Source organism: Myotis yumanensis, unplaced genomic scaffold (assembly GCF_028538775.1).
Source record: "Myotis yumanensis isolate MYYU_CA2020_CCGP unplaced genomic scaffold, mMyoYum1.0.hap1 SCAF_9, whole genome shotgun sequence".
NCBI lineage: Eukaryota > Metazoa > Chordata > Mammalia > Chiroptera > Vespertilionidae > Myotis > Myotis yumanensis.
In genome coordinates, this window is record NW_027223760.1 from 63,126,575 (window position 1) to 63,154,299 (window position 27,725).

The 27,725-nt window shown below is 39.3% G+C and overlaps 2 protein-coding genes across 13 annotated transcripts; one reads left to right on the forward strand and one right to left on the reverse strand.

The window, feature by feature from the left end:
- Positions 1–2,199: 2,199 nt before the first annotated feature.
- On the reverse strand, positions 2,200–13,649 carry HNRNPA2B1 (heterogeneous nuclear ribonucleoprotein A2/B1). Of its 8 annotated transcripts, XR_011472669.1 has the most exons (14): positions 12,839–13,016; positions 10,048–10,083; positions 9,840–9,950; positions 9,360–9,506; positions 8,838–9,048; positions 8,332–8,433; positions 8,172–8,252; positions 7,445–7,507; positions 6,161–6,280; positions 5,798–5,920; positions 4,788–4,870; positions 3,715–3,943; positions 3,271–3,403; positions 2,200–2,740 (listed from the first exon to the last, which is right to left on the reverse strand). XR_011472669.1 is itself a non-coding variant. In XM_070424457.1 (13 exons), the coding sequence occupies exons 2-12, from the start codon at positions 12,842–12,844 to the stop codon at positions 4,809–4,811; spliced, it is 1,062 nt and encodes a 353-aa protein (XP_070280558.1). In that variant the 5' UTR covers positions 12,845–12,956; positions 13,139–13,385; the 3' UTR covers positions 3,961–4,630; positions 4,788–4,808. The 8 variants fall into 8 exon arrangements, 5 of the variants coding, with proteins under 5 accessions (XP_070280559.1, XP_070280558.1, XP_070280557.1 ...); XR_011472670.1 differs by lacking the exon at positions 3,715–3,943 and having other exon boundaries at positions 3,331–3,403; XR_011472668.1 differs by lacking the exon at positions 3,715–3,943.
- CBX3 (chromobox 3) lies at positions 13,170–25,433 on the forward strand. 5 transcript variants are annotated; one of them, XM_070424464.1, is made up of 6 exons: positions 13,170–13,284; positions 15,216–15,267; positions 18,489–18,631; positions 21,009–21,171; positions 23,494–23,588; positions 24,138–25,433. In XM_070424464.1, the coding sequence occupies exons 2-6, from the start codon at positions 15,244–15,246 to the stop codon at positions 24,262–24,264; spliced, it is 552 nt and encodes a 183-aa protein (XP_070280565.1). In that variant the 5' UTR covers positions 13,170–13,284; positions 15,216–15,243; the 3' UTR covers positions 24,265–25,433. The 5 variants fall into 5 exon arrangements, with proteins under 5 accessions (XP_070280565.1, XP_070280566.1, XP_070280563.1 ...); XM_070424462.1 differs by lacking the exon at positions 13,170–13,284 and adding an exon at positions 13,988–14,136; XM_070424463.1 differs by lacking the exon at positions 13,170–13,284 and adding an exon at positions 13,988–14,099.
- The last annotated feature ends 2,292 nt before the right edge of the window (positions 25,434–27,725 follow it).

Here is a 27,725-nt window from a genome sequence, read left to right on the forward strand (position 1 = left end):
CGAATTTCCCATTACCCCACACAATCAAAATCAGATTCAGGATAAATTGAAGCTGCTTACTCAATTATCCTTGACAATCCAGTGTTAGCAATGGAAATCTCCAAGATTTTAGTTTGAATTCTCTATTTAGATTAAGGAACATAACACATAGGTTGACTTAACTGCTTTACTGGTTCAGTAGTCTCAACATACATGTCATTCTGAAATTGAGGGTAGTTATCAGAAAAAGGAATCCAATCTATACATCTTCAGACATCAGGAACTGATCATTTTCAAAAGGCCAACTTCTAATTGAAGTTGTGTGCATTTTACAGGGTGAAACTATTGACCCATTCCTTCTTTAATAGCTAAACCAGACCAGTTAATCTTAACATGAGTAGGCAGTTAAGACTTTGAACTGAGAAACAATTCCATCAAAACAAGGTTTGTATAAAATGTGCTACCAATTATTTGGTATGAGGTTTAAAAACAAATCTTAAGTGGCCCATGAGATCTAGACCCCTAAGATGAGCAGCTTTGTTTGCAGTTAGCCCTTGGCTTCCTTAAAGCATTTTCTATGGCATTTTCCTTGAAGCATCTTTTTCTTAATTGACCCAAACCAAAATTCCATTTTAAATTCTAACAAAGCTATTATCTCCTTCAAATATAGTATTATTCCTGAAATTATCATAAAACTCCCATTTGTTTATAAGTGAAATCCAGCAGAGTATCCCAGGCTTGGCATCTCATTTCCTTCCTGCACCCATCAAAAGAAGGTCCTGCTGAACATCCTCAACAAGCGAGATAAAATTTTGGGGCAAGTATATAAAATCAACATGTTGAGCTCAAACAAGACCCTCTAGCTATTAGTGTTATCTCTGGAAAGATGCGTAACCCACTTTTTAACTGTTACTAAAGAACTTTCTTTTAAAGCCTCCCTAAATTACTGAACTTAAACATTTAGTACAAGTACTAATAGTTAGAATAATTTTTAGAGGGCAACTTGACTTCCATTCCTAAACCAAACTGGGTTATTGAAAATCTCACATGAAGATCCAGTTCTAAGATCCGTGTGGGAGCCAGCTTTCTAATCATGCTTGCTCCTCAGTAATCATGAGTAAACTATGCAACCATCAGAATACACAATAGTGTGACTTAGTAGCATCGGCCCTATTTTGGATTTCTTATTCTTGGGATTGCTGAGGGAAAATAGCCAAAACCAGCTTGCCAGTCCTGTCATGCCATTTGGATGAAACTTCCAGTTGTCACCACTGCAATTTTGACCTTCAACCAGGATCAGGTAAATTGCTTTCAAATTGTTAACTTGTAAATACCAAGATCACAAGTTTATTGGTCTTTATGTAGCATTGTTTCTTATGCCTATTTTTGTCCTATCAGCAATATTTTTGGTATGCCAGACGAAAAAGGTTCAAAGTACTGCCCCAAAGTTACCTTCCTTTAGAAGGGAAATTGTTTCAAAAGCCACTTCATTTAGTTTATTAGGTGTTAACACTTTAAAATCCTCACCAGAGGGCATTTTTCCCATTGGTATTTAGAGTGGGAGGGAAGAGAAAAATGACTCATTGCCTCCTGTAGTGCGCCCCTGCTTGGGGCCGGGATCAAGCCTGTAACCCAGGTACATGCCCTTGACCAGAATTGAACCTGTAACCCTTTATCTGTGGGCTGATGCTCTACCCACTGAGCCAAAACAGTGCATATCTGTTGCTTAAGGGTTGGGTGTTTTAAGGTTTCGGACTTCATTTACACCTCAAAGTCCAACTTAGTTGTCAAGCTAGACACTTCTGAAACCTTCAAAGTTATTTTCCTAATGTGAAGCCGAGTATTCAACAGTTTACTTGAATATTTATTTGAAACAAAAACAGCTTTTGTTAGCCATCCTTAGTTTGACTTACCTGATACTTCATATTATCAAAACCAAAGAAAATGAGACATCCTTGGTATTTCATGTTTTTATGCTTTTTGTTATTTTAGGTAAATATTGAAGTCACTCACTAAATTTTATCCATCATACTTAAACCCTTTAAAGACAGCTACCCAATACTCAGTGTAAAATGCAATACCACTTTAAGAAACTAGAATGACAAATTTTAATCTGGACAATCTGTTTAAAAGCCTGTAATACATTTTTAAAACGGCACCAGGGACGTTGAACGCACATGGTAAAGCCAGAAAACTAGAGCAGCATTCCAACGCTGAATATAGTGTATAAAAGAATGGCATTTTTATTAGGGACAGCCAATAACGTCCACAATGGTTTTCTCATGTCTATTAAAAGAAAAAAATGGCAATGTGTACAGTTTTGAGAAACTGCTTTAAAAACCTAAGGGATGGCAATTCTTTAGACAACTGAATGTTTATAGAACAAGATTCACACATCTTATGTGTAAACATTACACCAAGTATTTGGATACAAAAGTATTTATTTTATAAAACTTTATATTTAAAATAGAACTTTAATCTGTCTACTCACAAAACCTAATTTAAAACATGATACATTTATCTCTCTGGCTGATTTGATGTTATTTTTACAAACAATACTCAACTTGTAATTGTTTTATATTAAGAACCTATACTAAATGAAGTTTGTATTTTATCAGAAAACATTTGCCTTTAATCTTAAAAGAGTGCTTTTTTAAATGAAGGCACCAACAACTACTTTCAGATGGTACAGAATTTCTTATTTCTTGAAGACTCTGTGGTTGACCACTTCTTCATTAGTTACCTGCAGCAAGACACCTTCCTGCCAAAGGAAAAAAAAAGTATCTGAAGAAGTTTATCATGTTTGTCCAAAGAACCTAAATAACTTCTGTGGTGGTCTTAGGATCAAAGAAGACTCACTGGTGCATACAGCAGAATATGCCCTGATTATCACTTTCCTGAAAAGGCAATAAAGCCAGGCAATCAAACTCTGATGACATTTAAGAAATGGAATTTCAGCAGCAAACCTGTATCTCTCCTATAAGATAGGGAATTGGGAAAGAATCACCACATTCATACCCCAGTATTTAGTATTAAATGCATACAGGATTCATAATGTAGACAGACACTGTAAATATAAACTATTATCTGATTCAACCATTTAGCCCTACCTATCTCCTTACCCTAGTCCTGATAAGCATGTAAAACTAGAACCCTATTGAGTAAAGCAAAATGTTTTAATAAAAACCCCAGTTCACTCAAAATGCTTGATCCAAGAAACGTGAATACACATGGATGTTAACGATGGGAAATTTCATGGTTTATTGAGCTTGCAGCCTAACTTTTACCTACCATTTTACTACCAACACCACTGAAGGAACCAAGAAAAGCTTTATTAATCACTTGGCTTGCCTCAGCTGTTGAAATGAAGCACTTTACAGTCTTTGTGGCAGCAGAATATACTTGTCCATGGTTCATATCAATGCTAAAATTCCAGCAGGGAAAAAAATGATATGTTAAGCACCTGAATCTTCATAGAGGGAGAGGGGGATGGGAAAGAAAGAAAAGGGCGGGGGGGGGGGGCGGGGGGGACACACACACACACAACCAAAATAATTTAAATGACAGACTGGAAGACAGGGTTTATGAAATTATTCTCTTGAGTTTATAAATTGTTAAACTCAATTTATAGCTATGTTAAACTACTAAGAACCACTATACTGAAAGACCATTGAAGAGTATTAGTTTATCTTTTGGGGAGGAAAATTAAGAAAGGAAAAGTAAATAAGATCTTACCTAAAGAAGTTTAACTGAAGCTTAGAACTATTTGCTCTACACCCTCAGCTTTCGTTGGCATCCTTATAAACTACTGTAGTTAAAAGCTTTGTAGAAACAGCACAATTTTTTAAGACTGGCTGAACTTAGTAGCCGCCAAGAGTTTTCTTGTACTAGACCTGTATCCCTGAAGAGTACCTCGCTGGGGTTATTTCCTTTCCTTGCATTGAAGAAGCAGCATCTAAAAGATCTAAAAAGGTGTTTCTCCTTGCAGAGATATCCCTTAAGTTATCTAGATAATTTAATCCTGATGAATTGCAGACAACACACTTATATCTGACCAGCATTTATCTTACACAAATATAACAACAGCTTTGCAATGGACCTTAGTTATACTACCCACTCCTTAACTTATTTAAAATAAAAAGTCTATAATTACACAATTTCCTTTAGAATTATTTTATTAAATCATAAATGTACAACAGCTTCTTAACTCTACACACGCACTTAAATTTTTTTAAAGGAAAAACGTTATGTCTTATTACACCATGATCCTGGCTAATAGCTTTTCAAAACTTTGAGAAAAATCTTAAAAAAGGTTTCACATGTCACCTGAAACTTACAAATTTAACATTATCAAAGAAGGAATGCTTCTACACTCTTACAAAGACCACTAGAAATAAACAACAATTAAAAAGCTAAGAAACTGTCTCAAAGGCATTTTTTTTTACAATCCTTCCTCCACAGTAAGGTAATGTTATTAAATAATCCAATCCATTCACAAAATGGCTCTCTGCATCTGCTCTGGTGTCTTCTGCCATATCACTGCATACTTATGCATGACTGAGATAAGAGTTTCCTTAACATTGTTATTCGATAACCTGAAGCTGTTCTGTTACCTCTGGGCTCTCATCCTCTCCTATTTATACAGTGAAGCCTGTTTCAACAGAAGTAAAGAGTAAAAAAAAAATAGGTTATGAAATTATCCATCTAACCAGGTTTTAAGGAAAGATAACATGATCCTAAAAAGCTTTTACTCCTGACAGCTAGGTCTCCCCAAGACAGTAATAATGTAAAACTCAAAAGCTACTTACCCATGGCAAATAGGAAGAAGCTCAATATCGGCTTCTCCCTCCATAGCCCCCACTTCCTCCACTTCCTCCAGGACCATAGTTTCCTAGAACATGACAAAGGAAACTTACTTCATTTCCCATAATCAGCATAATAATTAATTGTACCTTATATTTATATATGGGCTTTAAAACATATCAGAACCATTGTTTCTAATTATCTCCAAAATAAATTATCCAGGTATGACTGAACCTACTCTTTTAGAGGGTTATCATTTGGAGCCAGTAAGGAAGGTATATTTAAAAAAATACTGAGAGGCATAAGAAATCTATTTGGCCCTACTACATAAAAACTTGAATAATGATTTATGATTAACTTATTAAGTTAACATTTAAGAGACAACTCATTCAAATTTAAAAAACACTTTGCTATGTGCTTGGCAATTTTATTTGGCTCTCATATAATCAGCCAAGGGATAAAAAAACAAACAACCCCCCCACAAAATATCTAACCTACTTTCCTAACTTGTAAATACAGGGTGGAGTACAAGTAGGGTTACAGTTGTGAATACATTAAACAGTATTTATTCTTGTATTAATTATTGTATTATTTTCCCTATGAATTGTAAACCTCCTTTTGCCCCACCCTGTATTTTACGCTCCATAAGTTCCCACCATTCATCACACCAAATCCAAGCTGAAATTACAACTGAATTATTTCTGGGAATTTCAATGACCTTTTAAACCAGGGGTGGGGAACTTCCAACTCTCAAAATCATTTGATCTGGCCCTGTAAGGCATTAGAGGAGTAAACTGAATGTTTGACCAAATATAGCAGGCTACTTTTTAAGTTGATAACTTTGTATTGTCCTTGAATGTTATATCCTAATGGCTCTTGGCAGAAAAAAAGTCCCCCCCCCCCCCCCCCCCCCGCTATAAAATCATGAGCATGTTATCTTTGCCATTCAAATCATGTCAGAGACTAATCCTTCCCTTTAACCCCACAAAATGACTTAAAGAATGTAACAAATTACCTCCACCATATGGTCCCCCCATGTTCCTGCTACCACCAAAATTTCCACTCTTCATTGGACCATAGTTAGATGGTTGCTGGTTATAATTTCCAAAATCATTGTAATTTCCACTTCCGTAATTTCCTGTAAAAAAAAAAGTTTAAATTCAAGTTTTGCATAATGACCCTCAGAATTAACAAATTTAAACAGTGATACATGCCAAGTATTTACAACAAATCTCCCAAAAAAGCAAATCAGAATAAATGCAAAACACCTATCTACAATTCTACAATTTTAAGGCAACTATTGACAACATTGAAATGAAAGAAAAGTCATTAATTCCACTCCAAATTCCCACATAAAGGTTGCAGGTGAATTTATTACCTCCTCCATAGTTGTCATAACCACCTCCGTAGCCCCCACCCTGGTTGCCATATCCAGGTCCTCCACCACCATATCCTCCTCTTCCTCCTCCATAACCAGGGCTACCTCCAAAATTGCCACCTATTATAAAATAAGCCTTTAAGTAATTACTTAATATTTTCAATGCCATTTGAACTGTCTTATCAAACCCATTTCCAGCTTTCCAAAACATGTTTTTTATAAGTAATATATTTGTTCTATGAAATCTCTTCTAGAACAGCCTCAAGGGCAGAACAAAGTATCCCCGTTAAACATCTGGGGGTGAGAAATACACACCCACAACCAACTTGATAAAACCATTAGAGACAAATACCTATTAGTGTCACTGCTCTTCCCTGAAATTAAAGGTATTAATGGTTCTGTTTAAGGTACCTTGTATTTTGTGTTAATGTTTCTAAGGGCAGATGAGGTGTAAGCTAATAAAACAAGAGCCACCCCCATCACCTTAAGTGGTCCAAAAGATTCAAAGTTCCCAACTCAGATTTGTTTCCTAAAAATATGCTCACTACACCCTTCACCTGAATAGAAATGGGGGTATCAGAAATAAGCAAACTGATGGGCAATTAATTTGGATTTCAAAGCAAAGTTGAAAATATGTAGGTATAATTTAGGTATGTGTAATTTGTGACAAAAATCTGTGTTTTGCTAGCTCATTTTGAAATGTCTTTACTAGGAATTTGCCAGCAGATGTCAACCTTTTCTGTATTCCAACAAAACATCTAATATATCATTTAATATGTAACAGTGGCTCATAACCTTACCTGAACCCAACAGCACCCTTGTGTATTTTGGAAATATTCCTTTGGTGACATTTGGGAAGTTATCCTGGGGGACTAGTCTTATTAAGAATTAAAGCAACATAATTGCTATTACATATATTCCCCTTACATGTTGATAATGGTCATATCTAATGCCCTATACTTCTTCAGGGAATCAATACATAAAGTATCACAGCTATGTCCAATTCTTTTGCTTGAGAAACAGGATGGCATCTTTAAATTCTCATTTAAAATTCACCCAAATGATCTTGCACTCTATACCACAAGTATACTCTTTCCTTCAGCTATACAAAAGCTAAGGTGTGAATTACAGGAAAAGCCAAATGACTAAAACCACCATCACTTAAAGTTTTTCATCAAAGGTAAAATGGAAGACACAGAAAAACCTCATGTATATATTAAACTGGACACACAGCATGATTTAATCTTTTTAAGCCCCATATATCAAAATGTTTAAGAAACTGACCTCCAGGCCCTCCTCCATACCCATTATAGCCATCCCCAAATCCACGACCACTTCCATAGCCATCTGTTAGGGGGGGAAAAAATTATGATTAATATACCCTATTCAGGTTTCTTATCTTCCTTTCCTCCATATTCTCTATTATAACCTATGGATGATTAGGAACCATCTCCCTTTATGCTGAACATTAGTATCAGTACTTTATTCTTCAAAATAAACACACCAAAGTATAATTCATTAAACCTCACTGTCAAGATAACTGCCTGATTTGCGGGCTTGGACTTGGCAAACCTCAATTTAAGAGGTTCCATTTATTTACACAAGAATGACATTTAATGGGGTCCACATTATTTTATTCAGATAATTACTTGAAGTCTAAATAAAAAAACAATTAACAAAGATATAAACGTTTTTAAGCCCACAAGTAAAGTTTCTATGGTATTTCCACTCACTATTCAGAGTTATTTGGTAGTTTTTTAAGGTGGTTGTAAAGCCATTTTAAATGTTCTTAAAGACCACAAAAGGGATTTCTGTAATTGTCCTTCATTAGCTTTAAGATTATGTCTTAACTACTACCTCTTACCTAGCCAAATCAGAATATCCCATCTACTTATAAAAAGTTAAGAATATCATCTAAAAATTAAGCTGATTTCATGATTCTAATCAAATATGAGTCGCAGTTTTCCAATCAAGCATATTCATCCTTCAATATTTAGAACTTAAAACTTACCAGATCCTCCTCTAAAGTTACTTCCTGGTCCTGGTCCAAAATTTCCACCACCACCTCGAGAGTCTCCAAAACCAAAGTTGCCTACAATAAGTGCCCTAATTAGTAACAAGCACTTACACAAAGAAATCTTTAAAAGAAAAAAAATGGAACTAAAAGGTACCTCCTCTTCCACTTCTAGAACTTTGAACTTCCTGCATTTCTTGTCTAGACAAAGCTTTTCTTACTTCTGCATTATGACCATTGATGGTATGGTATTTCTGCACTGGAAGGGAAAATTCAAACTTAAATCAGCATTCTATAAATTATAACTTAAAGTTTGCCTTTTAATAAAGATGTAGGTTGCCAAACCGGTTTGGCTCAGTGGATAGAGCGTCGGCCTGCGGACTGAAGGGTCCCAGGTTCGATTCCGGTCAAGGGCATGCATGTACCTTGGTTGCGGGCACATCCCCAGTGGGAGGTGTGCAGGAGGCAGCTGGTCGATGTTTCTCTCTCATCGATGTTTCTAACTCTCTATCCCTCTCCCTTCCTCTCTGTAAAAAATCAATAAAATACATTTTTTAAAAAAATAAATAAATAAAAAATAAAGATGTAGGTATTAACATACCCAAAACTTAATCTATAAAAGGGGCATACAGCTAGTGCTTACACACAATCTTATACACTTACACACAATCTTATCCACAGGATCATGGTCATCAAAAGTAACAAATCCAAAGCCTCTCTTCTTTCCAGACTGCCTATCAGTAATTATCTCAATGGTATCAATTTTTCCATATTCTTCAAAGTAATCTCTAAGATGATGTTCCTCAGTATCTTCTTTAATCCCACCAACAAACAGCTTCTTCACAGTTACATGAGCCCCTGGCTTTCCAGATTCCTGTAGTAGAAGGTTGGGGGGGGGGGGGGGGGGGGGGGGAGGGGGGTCAATTCATGACCACAGAAACTAAACATGATTGAAAGCATCTCTGGGTACTACCATAAATTGTTTCTATCCTATGATAAAATACCAAGTAAAGCAACAGCTTATGAATAAGAAACTCGTCTTTAGGAAATAAGCTACTCCAGGTAAACCACCATAGCTTAAATTGAGCTGGATAAGAAGAATTAAGTTCTTTCAAAATTTACATTTTATCTTCAGTGGGACAAAATTTTCTTCACATTTATTGCACGAAGTTATGCTATGCTCACCTCTCTTGCAACAGCACGTTTTGGCTCAACCACTCTTCCATCAATTGAATGAGGTCTTGCAGCCATGGCAGCATCAACCTCAGCCATGGATGAAAAAGTTACAAAACCAAATCCTCTTGATCTTTTGCTTGCAGGATCTCTCATTACCTTTAAAACCAAAGGGAAACCAGCATTTGATCTAGTTATCTGTTCAATTAAGAGCGTTTTTAAATTAAGAACAGAGATTTATTTTCTCCAGGATTCACTCAATATTTTAACCCCTAGAGTGCCAGGGAGCGTGATCGCGCTCCTCCTGACTTTCCCCAAAAGTGCTGGGAGCGCTATCATAATTTTTATCCCAAACTGCTGTAAAATCAGCAAAAATGCCTTGGCAATTTTAGCATAGTTCCTAAGATATTGGTTGGCACTCAAAGGGTTAAACAAATCAGCCCAACAGTTGAAGGACTAGTATGTAAAGGCAATTTTATGTATTTAACGTACCACACAGTCTGTAAGTTTCCCCCATTGCTCATAGTAGTTCCTCAAACTTTCTTCTGTGGTTTCAAAGCTCAAGCCACCAATAAAGAGTTTACGGAACTGTTCCTTTTCTCTCTGCAAAGGAAAACACCATTTCAATTTTTATTTACATTTTCTCTTTGTATGCAGGAATTTAAATTCTTAAATATAAGGTGACCTGCTGGCAGAGTACCTTTTTCCTCTCCAAAGGAACAGTTTCTAAAGTTTTCTGGAGGGAAAAAAAAAACTTACATCAAATTTAAACCATATGTTAAACTGTATATTTAGTTGTGTTACACCAAAAAATTTCGTCAGAGGTACTACACGTTTCAAAGTCATATGCTTCATTTAAACTTACTTGACATTAATTCTCATACATTCAGTATCACTTAAAATACTTTCTGAAGAGAAAGGAGCAAATCTATTCCCTGGTCATTGAAGAGTTAAGAAATTCTCATCAGAAATCGCATTCAACCCTATATCCTAGAACAGAATTTAACATTAAATACTCAGTTTTTACCATTTAGGATTTAAAGTGTTTCATTTCTTTCATTTGCTCCCTCTGGTGGAGATTTAATGTATCGCAATAAGAAAAAAATCCTTTCCCCATTTACCAACTACTTTCGATTGGGGTAAAAACTTAAATGTTCAATATATGTAGCAAAACGTCCTTAAAATTCACTCTCTGACCAACACGGACTGATCTTCATGACCAACTAAAGATTGTTTATATCTTAAAAAGTAATAACCATGATTTCGTGGGCACTCCAATTTCTGGTACTTAAATTGACAATTCAGAAACAAGCTGAATATAGGGCTAACAACCATTATTAAGTCAGTAAAATACATTCACTGTAAGCACTTCACTTTTCTAAATTTTAACAAAAATATTTAAATGAGCACTGTGACTACTACCACTGGGGAAAAAACACAGAAAGCTCAAGCATATTGAACTTATTATTGGACATCTGACAAAGCTATACAACATACGTGTTTCTACAATTTTATAAGCAAAAAGGATAAAAGCCTGGGATGAAATCTCTTAATCCCCACAAACCAGCAAGCAAATAACTAGCTGTTTATCAGTCCTGAATTTGGAGCTGAAAAGTATGGATTGGAGGTCGTCTGGTTTTCAGGTGAATACATTTTTTTAAAAATTAGTTCTGCTGTCCATGACCAACTGCTATGCATGTGCAATATAAATTAATGTGACTTTCGATACAACAGGAAATTTTATTCCCAAATAGCATTATAACTCAACCCAGTCATATGCAGACTTCTCCCTGAGCGCGTGACATTCTCCCATTAACAAAAAAATACACTGATAAGTAAGTCAGACATTTTTTTTACTGTTAACTGCTTTCAGGAATCTGAAAAAAATTTCAAGATTAACCAATTATCAAACCAGCTCCTAATACATTTAAATGTCAATATATTAAAATGATTACTTTGCATATTGGAATATGAATTCTTAAAGCTAATTTTACTTGCTAAACACTGTATTGTCAGAAAAATAGGTTTTAAACCCCAAGTAAATTACTGAGATTAAAGAAGTGCATATACAATTTTTTCAAATCACTAACAAAAGCAAAAGCTTACTTACCTCAGTTTTCTCCAAACTTACCTGATGTCCACTATCAATTACAAATTTATTTTACAAGGGAACACAGAGTGAAAGAAAATGCCCAGGTAGACCGCCCCCCCCCCCGCTTGATTCCTTATACTTATCAATGTAATGATCAACCATGATTGCAAACATAAATGAAAAAAAAGCAAGTGACAAAGTTCAAATACATAGCGGCACAGCCAAAAACCCATCTACAGCAATACACGCATTGAAGGACTGAGCCGTGTTTTTTAAAAAGTCTGAAGGATCATCATTTCTATTTCACTTCCGATTACTTACAAGAATGCATGGTCTTAACAAGTAAAGAATAATTTTACAGGTAAAAGTATTTTTTAGACTACGAAAAATACAATTCAAAGGGAGGCCTTCAGGAAAATGAATACGCCCGCAGCTATAACCTTCCCCACAGCTACTCATAACGGGTACTAATCTGATGGGTCCTAATTTTGGTTTTATTTCTAATTGTAAAGTTGGTTGCAAAACTGACTTTTTAGTCACCGCAGACCAGGGGGGAAAAAACCGTTATTCAGAGAAATAAGCACTGCAAAACAAAATGTTTTCTTTGTGCTTTGGGTCGCCTTAAAACTGGGCTCAACGCTTTACCGGGAGGCTCTCCAGCGGTGCGACCAGCTCGCCCCCCCCCCCCCCCCCGCCCGCCCTTCGCTGTGGCTCTGAACGCAATGGCGCCATTTCATCGAGAGGAAGGGAGCGCGCCTCTAACGACGTGCGCAGGACTTTCACAGAGCCGGGCACCCAAAACACTCGGCACCCGCCTCAAAACCGCACGAAACCGGCCCGGGGAGGAAGAAAAAGAGTGGCCCACTTCTATTCTTTGGTAAGGGAGGCCACGTAGCAGCATTCGGACAGTTAAAAAGGAAAACGCGGCGAGGACGGAGAGGAATGAAAATGGCGGCCGCCAAATCCGGTTCCCGGGGGAGGGGGAGGGGAGGCGCCGCAGCCTCGCTCCGGGGGACCCCGGACCCGCCGGGGCGCTCGCTCGCGGGGACGCCGGGGCCCCCGCGCCCGCCTGCGGTAACGGGGCCGAAGCACCTCCCGCCTCCACGCCCCACTTTCCCTAAAGCGGGGCTGCGTCCGCCATGTGGGCGATCCCCATCCCCCACCCCCAGCCAAGGGAAATGGCGCCGGGAGGCTGAAGGGTGGGGAACGTGCTGCACAAACAGGCCTCGGCCAAGGGCCCCTCTGCGATCGTGTCCTGGGACGAACCGCTTCTGGAGTGGCCCAGTTCCGCGGCCGCTCTCCCGGGAGACAGGGGAGGGGGGGGGGGGCCGGCTTCCACAAAGGCGCCAACGGCCGCGCCATGCCCTCTCCAAGAACTCATTGATTTCAAACCCGTTACCTCCATCGCGGACTCAGTCGCTTCAGCCCGATTTCCCGCAGCCGAGCGAGATGAGAGAGATCTCCGCGGTCGCACGCGAACCGGACTCGTCCTGGCGCTGTAGTGAGAACTGCCGCCGCTGGAGAAACAACAAGGCTAGAGGCACGTCCGCACGCTGAGCCGGCGCCGCTGCTAATGCCGCTCCGGCCGCGGCCGCCGCTTTTCTAGAACCTTCCCTCCCACCGACGCGTCCCTACGTCAGGGCGCTGCGTGAACTCCCTAACTGCCGCCAATGGCGGGAACCCTCCACGCCCTCCTTACGCCGACGGTGGACTCCGCCCTCCTCCCCGCCCCGGGGAGCGCGGGGCGTCACTGGCGTAAGCCGGCTCCGTGAATCGCGGGAGGCTCGCGGCGGCGCAGTCCCCACGCTGGAGCCGGCTTCCAGCCCCCGCTTGAGCGCAGGGCAGGTGAGAAACGGTCGCGCCCTTGGAGACTAAAGCTGTCGGGTGGAGCGGGATCCGCAGCCCCGAGGCCCCGTCCCTCAGCACAGCCTTGGACAGTGCTCCCTCCTGGCCTGCTGCCCCGGAGAAATCTGTGGCCTCCCCGCAGCTCTTCTCCTTCCCCCTCCCCTCCCCCGGCGCCGAGGGCTGACTCGGCCCCTTCCGGGTACACCCGAAGCCACTTCTAGCCAACACGTTACACTGCGCGCTCCGCCAACCTGACCCTGGCCAGGAGGATCTGTGGAGTCCAGTCTCGGGGGCCGAAGGGCACCCTTCGTTCCCGATCCCGCCCCAGCCCAGTTCCCTTCACCACCCACCTCCCGGCATCGGGAGATACCCACCCCCAGAGCGAGGAAGTGGGCGGAGTCCGGTTTTGGCGCCAGCGCCGCCGCAGCGCAGCCGAAACGTCCCCGCCCTGAAGACCTTGTTCCTCGCCCTCACCCCTCCTTCCCTCTCCCGCCCCTCCCGGGACCCCCTGGCGCCGCCCCACGAACCGTGAGTGCCGCTGCGGCCAGCACCCTCCCCCTGGGCCTGGGCCTGGGCGGCGACTCCCGGCAGGCACCGCGCGGCCCGCGGCCCCTCCCCCTCCCGGCGCGCGCCCGTCGGCCCCGCCCCTCGCGGTCGCCTAGCGTTGGGCGGCGCCAATCCCTCTCGCGGCGCAGCCCCGCGCGCGTTTCCCCGGCCCCCTCCCCCTCGTTAGTGGCTGGAGCCGAAGGCGCGCAGGGCCGGAGACGCCGGAGGAGCCGGAGCCTCGGGACGCGGAGCTGCTCGGAGGCGGTGAAGTCGGTGTCTGTCTCTCTCTCCACCGATCGCACGGAGGTGGTGCTTAAGATGCGTCTTGGGGACCCCCCCCCCTCAGCCGGTCCCCATCTCCCGGCCATTCCCCACCCGACCCCGAGGCGGGGTGTGGGGGTGAGGAGCTCAGAGGCGAGGGGAGACCCCGCCGCGGGCCTGGCGCGGTGCCGGCGTCGGCCGTGGGGTTGAGATTCCTTGAGAGGGTAGAGGACCGGCGACAGCCGCCTAATTTTGAGACAAAGCGCATTTATCTCTCCCCTCCCCCATCGCCGATCAAAACGGGAGGCCCCCCTCCCCCTCCCCGGCGTGGTCGCGACGGGGGCCTCTTTGGGGGGGGCGGCGCGTTCTCCGGCTGCGGCCGGCGCTCCGTTACGTGGCCGCCGCGGGCGGGCGGGCGGAGGCGCGGGCCCCGTGGCGCAGTGCCCTTGAGCCCCCGCGCCGCGGCCTTTGTTTCTCCCCGCGGATGCGCTGACCACGAGGCCCGAGCTCCCGAGTGGGGGCGGGGGCGGGGCCGGGTGCCTGGCTTCCTGCGGCGGCGGGGACCCGGGCTCGGGGGAGCGGACGGAGGTGCCACGGGGGTGGTTTGTTTTCAAGCGGCACCAAACGGTACTGAAGCATCGTGGTGTGTTTTCCGTTTAGTTTTTTTAACGAGTGACTGGAAAGAGGGAAGGTTTCCAAGAAGAAACCAAGTTAGGGTTACCTAGGCGACTCTTAGAACTCTTAGGAAGGAGGCCTCGAGGGAAAATTCACGGCACTTTATCGTTTTGATTGGGTAATTGGGTCTGATGTTGAACCAGAATATTTGGCCATCCTTAAATACTGAGTGTGGTGTAAATGAGATTTGTGTTGGGGGGGCGGGCGGGGAATGTCTGCAGTTTTTTGCCTGTAAAGCTGTCTTAGTACCGGTGTCTCCATGAGGTTTCTAGACCACTGGGTTGGAATACTGATACACTCCCAGGAATATATTACTAATAACTTACGCAGCAGTTCACATTGCTGCTCAGTGGATTTGTATACATGGGGGGGGGATCCAAACGACACTTGTGTTTAGCTACCTTTCTGTGTCATGCAAACTTCGTTTTAACTGTCATGCATTTTTCTAGTAATAGCTCTTGGAGTCTGCAATAAAAAATGGCCTCCAATAAAACTACATTGGTAAGTTAATAAAAACCTGAAATACGTAAGGATCTAACTCAAATTTTTCCTCTGAAAATTATAACTTTGCATTTCAGTGTTTGAGAAATTTACATCCATTTATATTCCCCAGTGCCCTCTCCCCCCAGTGTTATGGAAAGAATTAGCTGCAAAAACGAACTCATTACATGGAGATGATTATTGATTTGGCCTAATATTTTGATTAAGTTAAGGGAGCCTAAACTTGAGTATACCACAGTATGAATATTAATGAATAGATTTTTATCTTGAAGTAAAAGTGCACAAATGTATGTAACATGGAAGACTACAAGTATGGACAAAGCAGGAAAGCCTTTGTTGATTGTCATGTTACCTAACTCACTGTGTACTGAATTCTAGAGAAATCAAGTATTTGCAGTATTGCCCAGATTAAAGAACAGATACCCAGTTAGACTGGCTCAAGACTCATTGATTCTTTCAAATACTTTGGGCACTTTGTCATATCTCAAACTTACTCTAAAATACACAAGGGCCTTAAATTTGAATCATTGCCCATTCTTTTTTAATATACAAAATGAACCAAACTGCACATCTATCCTGTAAGGAGAGAAGAATGGAGCATATGAGCAGATAACTTTTTTCTTAAAGCCAAAGTTTTATTCTTAGGCTTCATTTAAAGTTCTACAAATGTGTAAAGACACTGTACATTCAGTCAAGTTATAAGTTTAAAAAACTGGGATATTCACATGAGAATCATGAAATTCAAAGTTATGATTTCCACAGTATTTAATTCCGACACACTGCATTAATAACAACATTAAGTATATAAAGGTATTGACATCTAAATAAAGCAAAACATTTGGTTTTGGTTTGTACATTTTCTTCTTGAATTATACACTAAAGGGCAAGTTGGTGATTTATAATTTGTGTCATCATTAGAGTGCACATGTAAATGAAATATCCTGGGAAATACGAAATATAAAACCTGTCTGGTGAGCCGATGGTGCAAATGATTCTCACCAAAGCCATCAGTGGAAAAAGCACAAAGCTTCTTCTGTGCCCCTTCAGAATTGAACTTTCAAATTCCATAATCAGTAAACCAAAGTGTATGTGATTGAATTGGCTTTATGGTCACCTATGTCCAAATATTGGATGGGAAAGGAGCTAACTATGCTTGGTACTTGGAGGATGAATATGAGTACAGAAAGCAAGTAGATGCTTACATTAAAACTAGAGGCCTGGTGCACAAAATTCTTGCGCTGGGGGGGGGGAGCGGGAGCGGCGGCGGTCCCTCAGCCTGGCCTGTACCCTCTCGAAGTCTGGGAGTCCTCAGGGGATGTCCAGCTGATAACTTAGACTCCCTCCCTGCTAAGCCAGCAGTTGGACATCTTAGCACTGCTGTGGAGGCATGAGAGGCTCCTGCCACTGCCGCTGTGTGAGCCAGGCTTCTGGCTCTGGCGCTGACCACCAGGGGTCAGCTCCTGCGTTGAGCGTCTGCCCCTGGTGGTCAGTGCACGTCATAGCGACCGGTCCTTCCACCATTTGGTCAATTTGCATATTAACTTTTTATTATATAGGATTAAATTGATTTTGTACACAATTTTTTATCTTTATTAAATAATTTTATCTAGCCTGAGGGTTTATCCTTTTCATTTTCAGTGTTTATTTTTTGTCATCTTTATTCTGTACATCTCTTAATCCTCATGGACCTATTTTGTTTGTCATTTATGATTAGTGTCTAATAAGCTTTTGTTCACACCCAATTTTTCTTCATTCTTCCCACTACCATGCTTACCTTCCTTGTACTGCACAGAAGCAGAAAATTACCTGATTGGGTGCAGTGCCCAAGTAATATGTGTGTGTACCTCTAAATAACTACATAATTTAAATGTTATTTTGCAATCTTCCGGTATTCTGTTGTCTTTTTCTGCTTTTATATTTTTTAAAATATATTTTTATTGATTTCAGAGAGGAAGAAAGTGGGAGAGAGAGAGAGAAACATCAATGATGAGAGAGAATCATTGATTGGCTGCCTCCTGCACTGAGGAATCAAGCCCGCAACCTGGGCATGTGCCCTGACCGGGAATGGAACTGTGACCTCCTAGTTTATAGGTCCACATTCAACCAGTGAGCGACACCGGCCGGGCTAGTTATGTGGGGTTTTTAAAAGTTTACTCATTTTCAGTCCTCTCATAACAAATCTGTTTAAATTATTAGAAAACAGTGATTTGGGCTTGGTTTCCTGCTTCTCTATTAAGTGTTATACTTTGAAAAAAGAAAACTAAGCTAAAAGTGAATTTTGTTGGCTACCAATTTAGACTTTTTTTTTTTTAATCCTTACCTGCAGGGACATGTTTTTATTGATTTTAAAAAGAGAGAAACATTGATTGATTGCCTCCTATACTTGCCCCGACCGCTTATTGAACCTGAAACCTTTTGGTGTATGGTGCAACACACCAACCAACTGGGCCACCTAGCCATGGCCCAATTTAAACTTTTGAGTAACCAAGGAGGATTCTTTTTTTTCCCCCCACAATTAAACTGATCCAGCATTTTGACATCTTGAAATGACAGCATTTATAGCTTTGTTCCAGTTGTTCAGTAATATATATTATCAATAGAGATTATGAAAAAATAATCTTGTCCTTTTTAATCTAGTCATGGTCTCCTTAATTGATCCTGTGACTGATACTAGGATTCTGAACCATGTTTTCATTGCAGTTAACCTTTTTCTATATTGCTGAGGCTTTTAACATTGGTATTTGAATTGGCAAAGGGGGTCTGAGAGTGTGGGGGATATGATGATTTCACTGATATATGGTTCACTTACTAAGATCTGTCAGTGCTAGTTATCTCTCCTCTGTCTAATCTCCTAATACCATCTAGTGGCTGTGTTGTTAAACTGAGTGAAAACTAGTAAACACAGTCTTGTAGATGATGTAGAAATAGACCAGGAAAAGATAACAGTATTTTCCACACAGTGTTTTTTATTGTATTGTTTAATTGAAAGGTGGTGAGTAATAGGTTTAAGCGAAATCAGCTTAATTACATATTTATTTTTTGTATTAGTATCTGTTGGTTTTTTGGGTTTTTTTCCCCCCAGGAAGTGTCTACCCTGGGATATAGAATTAAAAATTTAGGTGTCAAATTCAACAATAATATAAGCAATTTAGCCTTTAAAATGTACCCAAAAAACAAGATATTTTTTAATTCTTTTTTTCTTTATTTGTTTTTTTTTTTAGCAAAAAATGGGAAAGAAACAGAATGGAAAGAGTAAAAAAGTTGAAGAGGCAGAGCCTGAAGAATTTGTAGTGGAAAAAGTATTGGACCGACGTGTAGTGAATGGGAAGGTGGAGTATTTCCTGAAGTGGAAAGGATTCACAGAGTGAGTGAATCCATTTTATGTTTAAGTGCACTTAAGCGGCCTTTAAAACTTGTTTTCAACCTGAGATCTTTTATCAGTTTCCCCATAGGTTTCTTTAAATTTTTTAATTCCTTTAATTCGGGGTATCTTGTTAGAGTTCTGTTTAAAAAGAACCAAGTTCTTAGCCTACAGGTTAGCCAAGCAAATTTGAGACTAGTTGATTACCTTGGAGCGTCAAATTATAGAATTAATTGTAGTGCTGTGTAATGTTTTTTGTGTTGTATTTTTTAAATTGATTTTTTAGAGAGGAAAGGAGAGGAAGTGAAGAACAGTGCTATGAGAGCAAGCCCTTGATCAGCTGCCTCCTGCAAGCCCCCTACTCCATTCCAGCAACCTTTCAGTGCACAGAATGATGCCCAACCATTGGGCCACATGGGCCAGGGCTATGTAATGCATTTCAATGTCGCTATTGTACTAATTAATTAGCATACCCAATCTACATCACTTCCTTACATGAGGAGGGCACTAACAAACATGGAGGGTCTATAGTGTAGACCAGTGGGTATTAAACAGAAGTGCTGGTTATGGTCCAATTCTTACTGTATCCTAAATCTCTATAAGAAGTAGAGCCTGGGCATTTTAAACTCCCTGGTTCCTCGTGATCCTTGTTACTAGTTGTTCTCATAACTGCTTATATTAGTTGTCTTGTGAATAACTTGGATGCAGAAATTTCATTCTTAATGTTTATCGTGTGCTAATGTGCTTGAATTCTCTTCTGTCTTACACCACAAAAACAGTGAGGCTCCATGGGCAACAACTATTAATAATGGATAGGTAGAAATCTACAAAAATTTTTCTGAGCATGATGGAGATGAGTATGATAGTCACATTATTAGGCTTCAACTACCTGTAATCTATCTCCACCATTCACGTTTTAAGGCATCCTCCTAGCAGTTTGGGAAGTATGAAATGAATGGAAGGTTTAGGTTTTCCTATTTTATCTTTTCAGTACCCTTACTTGAATTCAAGTTTTTATCATAAGTTCATAATGTACCCCTAGAAAATTCTCCTATAAATAGCTGAACCAAACAAATAAGCCTGAACTATTTTTGAATTAGATTTAACCAGTTTGATTTAACCCAAATTGATAACCTTCATATGGTAGAGAGTTGGTTTTTATTGTTTGTTTTTTAACCTCCTGGCATATTAAAAACTCTTTGTCCCACCCATTAAATATTAGGGAGCTAACTCTTCCCTTTCTCCCCAAACTGAAGACTACTAAGTATGACTGAGAACCTATGTATTATGTGTCAGGTAATATAGAAGGCTGTAATGAAAAGAACGCTACAGAGTGGAGGCTCCACTTCAGCTCTTGTCCTCCTTCACCCTCTAATTTAGGTTTGCCAATTGTGAAGTCTGAATCAGCAAACCAAGTTGAAACCAGAGGTTAATAGCACCTTTCCCAGCATCTCCAAAATGATTAGTTTCATTCTATCTGTGTAAAGGCTTTTTTGGATCAGAGCACACAAAGTTTGCAAGCCTATCACTGTTGAAGGATGATCATACTTTCACATTTGGTAATTGATACTTGTTTTCTTTCCAGCCCTTGTTTATGGGCCCTGAAATTCGAATTTTATAATTTTCATTTTGAAATATTTTTCCAACCAATTAAAAATGTAAAAGTCAGAAGGTTGGGTTTAACTTTGTTTCTGTTGCCAATCCCTCCTTTATATCATTTCCCAATTTGAGCACTCAGCAGAAATTGGAGGAACTATCTCATGTTTGAAAATGCCTCAGAATTATTTTTTTTTTTAATATATTTTATTGATTTTTTACAGAGAGGAAGGGGGAGAGAGAGAGAGTTAGAAACATCGATGAGAGAGAAACATCGACCAGCTGCCTCCTGCACATCTCCTACTGGGGATGTGCCCGCAACCCAGGTACATGCCCTTGACCGGAATCGAACCTGGGACCTTTCAATCCGCAGGCCGACGCTCTATCCACTGAGCCAAACCGGTTTCGGCCAGAATTATTTTAAATCACAGTATTGGAGACCCTAATTCTGCGTATCTTCTGATTAATCTAGTAAAGTGATTTACAGTGGGAATTAGGAATTCACATTTTTAAGTGGGTTGTTTTTATAATTTGGAAAAATATTAGCTCCAGTTATTCTGCTAGAATCAGAATTTATTAACCTGGGGTAATATAGCAGATTGCCTCCTTGGATAGGAACTGTGAAAGAAGACATAAGGGAAGTATGATCACATTGTGTTAAAAGAATGTTGAGGGATAGGGAATAAGTGGTTAGCACAGGACTTTTCAGATATATGTTAAGTGAATCTGGATGACGGTGATAAACCATGTTTAATCGAATGAACTTTTTTTTAACTGAATGCAGTGCTGACAATACTTGGGAACCTGAAGAAAATTTAGATTGTCCAGAGTTAATTGAAGCATTTCTTAATTCTCAAAAAGCTGGTAAAGAAAAAGATGGTACAAAAAGAAAGTCTTTATCTGACAGTGAATCTGATGATAGCAAATCAAAGAAGAAAAGAGATGCTGTAAGTATAAAATATTGCCCACCAAACTGGCTTTTTGTAAAAGGTTGATGGCTTGATGTTTAGGATACTTTTAAAGACTTTAATGCTTTTAAAATATGATTTAAACGCCTTTTTAAAAGGCTTAATTTAAATTGTGCTAGTGTTATTTTGGGTAGATTCGTGGGTATGGTTCCTATGATCTAAGACTAGCAGTCCTTGAAAACAGTCCACATAGCTCATCCTGATTGTTGACCATTAACAGCTTTGACCACAAGAAAGTACTTTGGTATGTGATCTTTCCATTATCAAAGTAATGCCAAATGATACTTTGATTCTGACATAATCTTTGATAATATTTTTTTTTATTGGCGTGAATTGAAGCACTTGGTTTAGTATTCACTACATGCTCTAATCTTTGTTAACTGGTGTCTGTGGCTTTAGGCAAATCACAACTCTGCTTACTTTCAACTTCAAAACAAATTATATTTGCCCTTTGTACTGGATATGGTAATTTGGGAAAGGGTCTTTGTTCTTAATTAGTATTTAGGCTTGGTGACTAAACATACAATACAGACTTCTTGATAAGATCTTTATATTTTAAATTTGATCATTTGAACTAGATGCCATATACTTTACAGATAATCCATTAAATGTTCATGACATCTCTATTAAGATTATAGGTATTATCCCCATTTTACAGAGGAGAAACAGAGGTTGGCTATAGATTTGGTTCTGGATACTTTAGCAGTCAAAACAAAAAAGTAACAATGTGAAGAATCAGTATATATTAGTCCCCTTATATCCGAGGTTTCAGTTACCTGTGGTCAACTGGGTTCCAAAAATACTAAATTTCTCCAACCAACATTTTCTGCTCCTGACATCCAACCATCAACATTGTCATGGCTCAATGATCCAGGATCACCTGGAGCCAGATGATCCTCCTTCTGACATATCATCAGAAGGTCATTCATTAGTAGCTTAATGCTACATCATAATGCCTACGTCATTCATCTCGTCATGTAGGCATTTTACCATCTCACATTATCACTAGAAGGGTGAGTACAGTACAATAAGATATTGTGAGAGACTACATTTATATAACTTCTACAATGTTATGATTTTTTATTACTAGTTAATCTCTTACTGTGCCTAATTTATAAATTAAAGTTTACTGTAGATAAGTGTGTAGGAGAAAACGTGTGTAGGGTTTAGTACTATCCACCGGGTCTTGAACATATTTTCGTGAGTGAATAAATGGGGACTACTGTATGTAATTTAAAAGTCAACCACGTGCTCTGCAGAAGCACTGTTTAATTACAGTAGTGAATTTTCATGCATTTAGCCCTTACATTGTGCCAAGCAGTCTTCTAGATAATAACTTACTTTGTATTTCATATACATGAAAAGTCTGTAACATAGCTAATACAAATCTTCCTATTTTGGGGGGTAATCTAAACCACAAAGAGGTTAACTTGCCCAGAGCTACGCAGCTAGTAGAGGTTAGAGCCATTATTCTAAGTAACCTAGGCATCTGACTTCAGAGTCTGGGATATTGATGTAAAAGTCTGGATGGGGTGAAAGGATTTATTGATCTAAGCAGCTGTTAAACTTTGGTCTCCAGAAAATTATTGAGGCTTCCAAAGAACTTTTGTTTATATAGGTTATACGTATAAATGACCAGTGGGATATGATTAAAATAGAAACTTCTAAAGTATTTATATATTCATTTAAGAATGACAAAATCTATTGTATCTTCGTAACTATTCATGAAAAAATAACTTTAAATGTGAAGCATATTTTACAGTTTTGCAAATATTTTTAATGTGTGGCTTAATAGTAGACAGTTCTATATTTGGTTTGCTGTGTTATAATTGGTGGAGGCATGTGAAGACAATCAAGATTTCTTACTATTCAGATTGATTACAATACTGATTAATCTTGAGTTTTGTAGATTTTACTATTTTGATGTTTCTATTTTTGTATGTGCTTCATAAATATAGGTAATTTAGGCTAATTCCTGGAAGTGATTTGAAATGTTAACTTTAAGGATTTGTAATTATTAAATTATTAAAGTTATCAGAAATAAAGGTATTGGTTTGTCTGTTTTCTTAATTTCTGGTTCAGAATACTTTTAGACATCCAGATTTTTTTTTTCTGCATGTAAGGTTAGGTTAATAGAAATTATGATGTGTTTTGAATTAAATGTGGTGTGTGTTCTAATAATTTGTTTCACTGTTGAAAGGTTTTTATTTAAAAGTTATATGTCACAAAAACAAATTAGAAGTTAATGTTAATTTGCTGTGTGGAAACATAAATGCAAATAATAATTTAACTTCTAAACAGGCTGATAAACCAAGAGGCTTTGCCAGAGGTCTTGATCCTGAACGAATAATTGGTGCCACAGACAGCAGTGGAGAGTTAATGTTTCTTATGAAATGGTAAGCGTGTGGGTGATTACTGTTATATATAAAGTACAAATAGATGGGCTTTTTTTTTTTTTTTTTTTTTTTTTGATAGATAATGAGGGGCGGGGGGGTGGGGGGGACACGACATTGATTTGTTGTTCCACTTATTTATGCATTCATTGGTTGATTCTTAATAGGTGCCCTGACTGGGGATGGAACCTGCAACCTTAACATATTGGAACGATGCTCTGACCAACTGAGCTACCCAGTCAGGGCAATGGGCTTTTTTTTTTTTTCCTGTGAGGCTTTATGTAGAAAGGGTTTTATAGTTTTTATCATTAGATAGAGAATAATTATCTGCTGAAGGGATGATTCTACTTACTTTTGCTAATGATATTTCAAAGCAAAGATTAGCAAACTGGTCTGTTTTATAAAATGAAATTTTATTGGAACCCTGGCATAAGTACCTCATAATCCTCCTGAATTGTTAAATAATCTAATTAAATTAAGATGTATTGAGCAATTCTCATTTGACAAAAAGGGTTTAGACTTTTAACTGAACTTTTTTTTTCCTCACAACAGGAAAGATTCAGATGAGGCTGATCTGGTGCTGGCAAAAGAGGCAAATATGAAGTGTCCTCAAATTGTAATTGCTTTCTATGAAGAAAGGCTAACTTGGCATTCTTGTCCAGAAGACGAAGCCCAATAATTGTTTGCATTGCTTTTTATATATATTTATACATATATATAAAATCTGGGTCTTGGTTTTTTTTTTGATTTATTAGTGTGAAGAAAGAACTACATTATAATGAAAATCAAGTTTGATATGTTTGTTTTGAAGTAGTGCTGGGGAGTTGTTGGGGGGGTTGCATCTATAGCACTGGTTACTTTGAACAAAAGCTTTCTGTAGTTGCTTCCTTTATCAGAAAAGAACATTTGATACCATGTTGTATTTTTTCCTCTGCGTTAGAGAAGTTTTTCTAAATGCTGAGGGAAATCTCCATAGTCATTACTCAGTCAGAATTTGTATGTGCCTAAGGATCATTGTTGGTTTTTTGTTTATTGGGGAGGGCGGGAATTGGTAGGTGTGTATACATATGTAAATGGTTTTCTCTTCTTCTTTTTTTTTTTTTTTTTTTTTTTACCAAAACAAAACCATTTCATAACCATAGATAAGCTCATGTTTCTGAACTGCCATCATTTTCAGCAACCTAAGAAAAAAAATCATTTGAAGTTAAATTGAAATTTTTCCTGAAGCTTTTAACCTTTGAAATTAGATAATTTATAATTAATTGGACAGTTTAAATATAATGTAAACAGCGTAAATTGGACAATTTAAAGTAGACATATAAGAATCCATATCTACAATCATAAATGCAAGTTTATTTGCAAAACCCCTGAAAGGAAAATTTTATCACTGCCAATAACCTCCTCACCCAAATGAGAAAAGTAGGCAAACCCTGATGTGTTTTAATTAGGTAAGCAACACTTATTTAAAGGTTTCACCTCATAAAATGTTCCTTTACAAGAAGTTTAAATCCCTATGCTATATTGACTTAAAAAATAGGGTCATGGAATGTGTAAGACATTATTGATGGATACCTAATCAGATTGTTAGAGACCTTGGCAATTTGGGACCTGCTGGAATAAATGGAAGAACAGACTTTTTGTAATCTAAACTCTTGGTCTGCATGTTTTCTCTTTACTCCAACTCAGTCTTTACATGTAGGCTCAGACTCAGTATTTGGGGTACTGGTTCAACAAAAGCCAGGAAAAACAATAGCTTTGTAGTAAACAGAATGTTACCCAACTGTATATTGTTTACTTTATTGTAAATACTGGTAAACAGTGGTTAATAAATAGTTTTATATTCCTTTGTGATTAGACTTTTTCTTAATCTGATTGCCTTTATCATGAATGTAGAAACACCCACAGACGTGTGGCTCCACAAAAATGTGTGGGGGTTTTTTTTGTGTGTGGGAAGATGAAAATTAGTTTCATGTGAAATTTTAATACTTAGAATATAGTTTGTTAAAATTCCATCTGAAAAATAAGTCTTTTGATTAGGATTCATCTGGTTGTGTTAGATCTATGTTTACTCATGTCCAAAATCCACATAGAGAAGTCATTTTGTAACATGCAAACATTGGACTATGTTGTATAGCTGAAACTAACAATGTCAATTACACCTCAATTTTTTATAAGAACATTTTATAAAATCACAGGTAGAAGAATCAATTTGTTAAAGAAATGGGCTTAGGAACAAGTTATAGAGGCAAAGGAAGGGCCCTTAGAGTTTGGAAGAGAGGAAGGTAATGGTAACTCACCTGAGGGAGGGAGGAAAGAAAGGGAAGGGTGTGCTCTGGGGAGGGAGAGCACCTATACAGGCAGTCCTTGGGTTACCTCGGACTTGATGTATGTTGTTTCGTGGTTACGTTGCCATCTCCTATTATAAAAAAAAGTTCCGTTATTTCGACGTATGTACATATGTGCTTTATTTACCACAATAAAGGTCAGGAATTATCTTTCTTTTAAATTTTTTTTACTGTTTCACTTCATTACTGCTGTGTATGTGCTCCATGTGAGTGACGTAGGTGCTTATGTAGGTGGGTTCCAATTTACAGCGAAAATCAAGCTACATGGCGCCGTAGGAACAGATCTCCGACGTAACCCGAGGACCTACTGTACCTCAATTTAAAAAAAAAAGTATCTTTCTTTATGTTGTATTAGTTTCTTACTGGTGCTATGAAAAAATTGCCACAAACTTAACTTGCTTAAAACAACATAAACTTAACGAGCTTCACAGTCTAGAAGTCAGAAATCCAAAATCTATCTCACTGGACTAAAGTCAAGGTAACAGGGCTGGTTCCTTCCAAGGAGACTAATGGCAAAGTCTATTTCCTTGTTTTTGTTTCTCGAGGCCGTCTGCATTCCTTGGTTCCTGGCCCTTTCCATCTTCAAAACCAGCAGTGTAGCATAGTCTCTTCACCTCTCTATGCCTCAGTTCATCTATAAAATAGGTTGTGGGTTTTTATAAAAATGAAATGTGTACATGTGAGGCACTTAGAACAGTGTCTTATATTTAGCAATCAAAATGTCCTCATTTTTACAAGCAAATGTTTATTTAGAAAGTTACAAAGGTAGAAGTGAGCCAACTGGGCTGCCTAGGCTCAGGGAACAAGTTACAAAAGAAGAGCTGTTGGAACTTAGGAAAAGGGAGAGGGGGCTGTGCTTCAGAAAGAGAGTTGCCCAAAATTGTGGGTTCCAAAGAAGTAGCCCAGAAAACTGAGAGAGACAGTTTTATTAGGACAGGTGTGTATGGGGCAGCTGCAACACTAGAGGCCTAATGCACAAAATTCATGCAAGGGGCTCGGCCGTAGCAGCCCCAGCTTCGTCTGGAAGGATGTGCAGTCTAATTAGCATATTAACGCTTTTATTATTATAGATACCCCAAACTTTCGAAGTACAGGATTATGTAGAGTACCAAACAAAGCAAACAGCATGCAGGGTATGAAATCACAATACAAGCTGTTTCTCTGCGGTTGTTTATAATTTGGGCCCACATTCAGAAGCAGATTCTCCCTGACCAAGAAACTGGCCAGGCTCCCAAGGTCTCAGTCTGCCTACAGGTGGCCTTCACTCTTCCCACAGGTTGGGAGGGGGACTTGGAGTTTGGGAAGGGGCCCCAGTTGGGCACATACGGAGTCAACCCATCGATGTTTCTCATGTCATTGTTTCTCTAAAAATAAAAAATATCCTCAGGTGAGGATTTTTTAAAATTTATGTGGTCAACTCTTGTCATTCTTTGTCTTCTAGATTTTGTGTCTCGTTTAAAAATACCTTTTATATCCTGAAATTGAATTTATATGGATATTCTCTTTTTTTTCATCGTTATTGTTGAAAGTATTACATATGTCTCCTTTTTCCCCCCTTGATCCCCTCCAGCCCACTCCTGCCTCCGCCCCATGGATATTCTTTTAAATTTTCATTGAATCATCTTTATAGTCACATCTTTTTTTAAAATATATTTTTTATTGATTTCAGAGAGGGAGAGAGAGAAACATCAATGATGAGAATCATTGATTGGTTGCTTCCTGCACGTGCCCCCCCCCCCCCCCCCCCCACTGGGGATTGAGCCCGAAATCCAGGCATGTGCCCTTGACCAGAATC

Coding starts and splice junctions, on each gene's coding strand:
- CBX3 (XM_070424464.1), top strand. CDS start 15,244: ATGGCCTCCAATAAAACTACATTG. Junction 18,632..21,008: donor AAGTGGAAAGGATTCACAGA/GTGAGTGAATCC, acceptor AACTGAATGCAG/TGCTGACAATACTTGGGAAC. Junction 23,589..24,137: donor TTAATGTTTCTTATGAAATG/GTAAGCGTGTGG, acceptor TCCTCACAACAG/GAAAGATTCAGATGAGGCTG.
- HNRNPA2B1 (XM_070424458.1), bottom strand. Junction 9,951..10,047: donor TTCCTTTGGAGAGGAAAAAG/GTACTCTGCCAG, acceptor TTTCCTTTGCAG/AGAGAAAAGGAACAGTTCCG. Junction 8,434..8,837: donor TCCTGTGGATAAGATTGTGT/GTAAGTGTATAA, acceptor TTTCCCTTCCAG/TGCAGAAATACCATACCATC.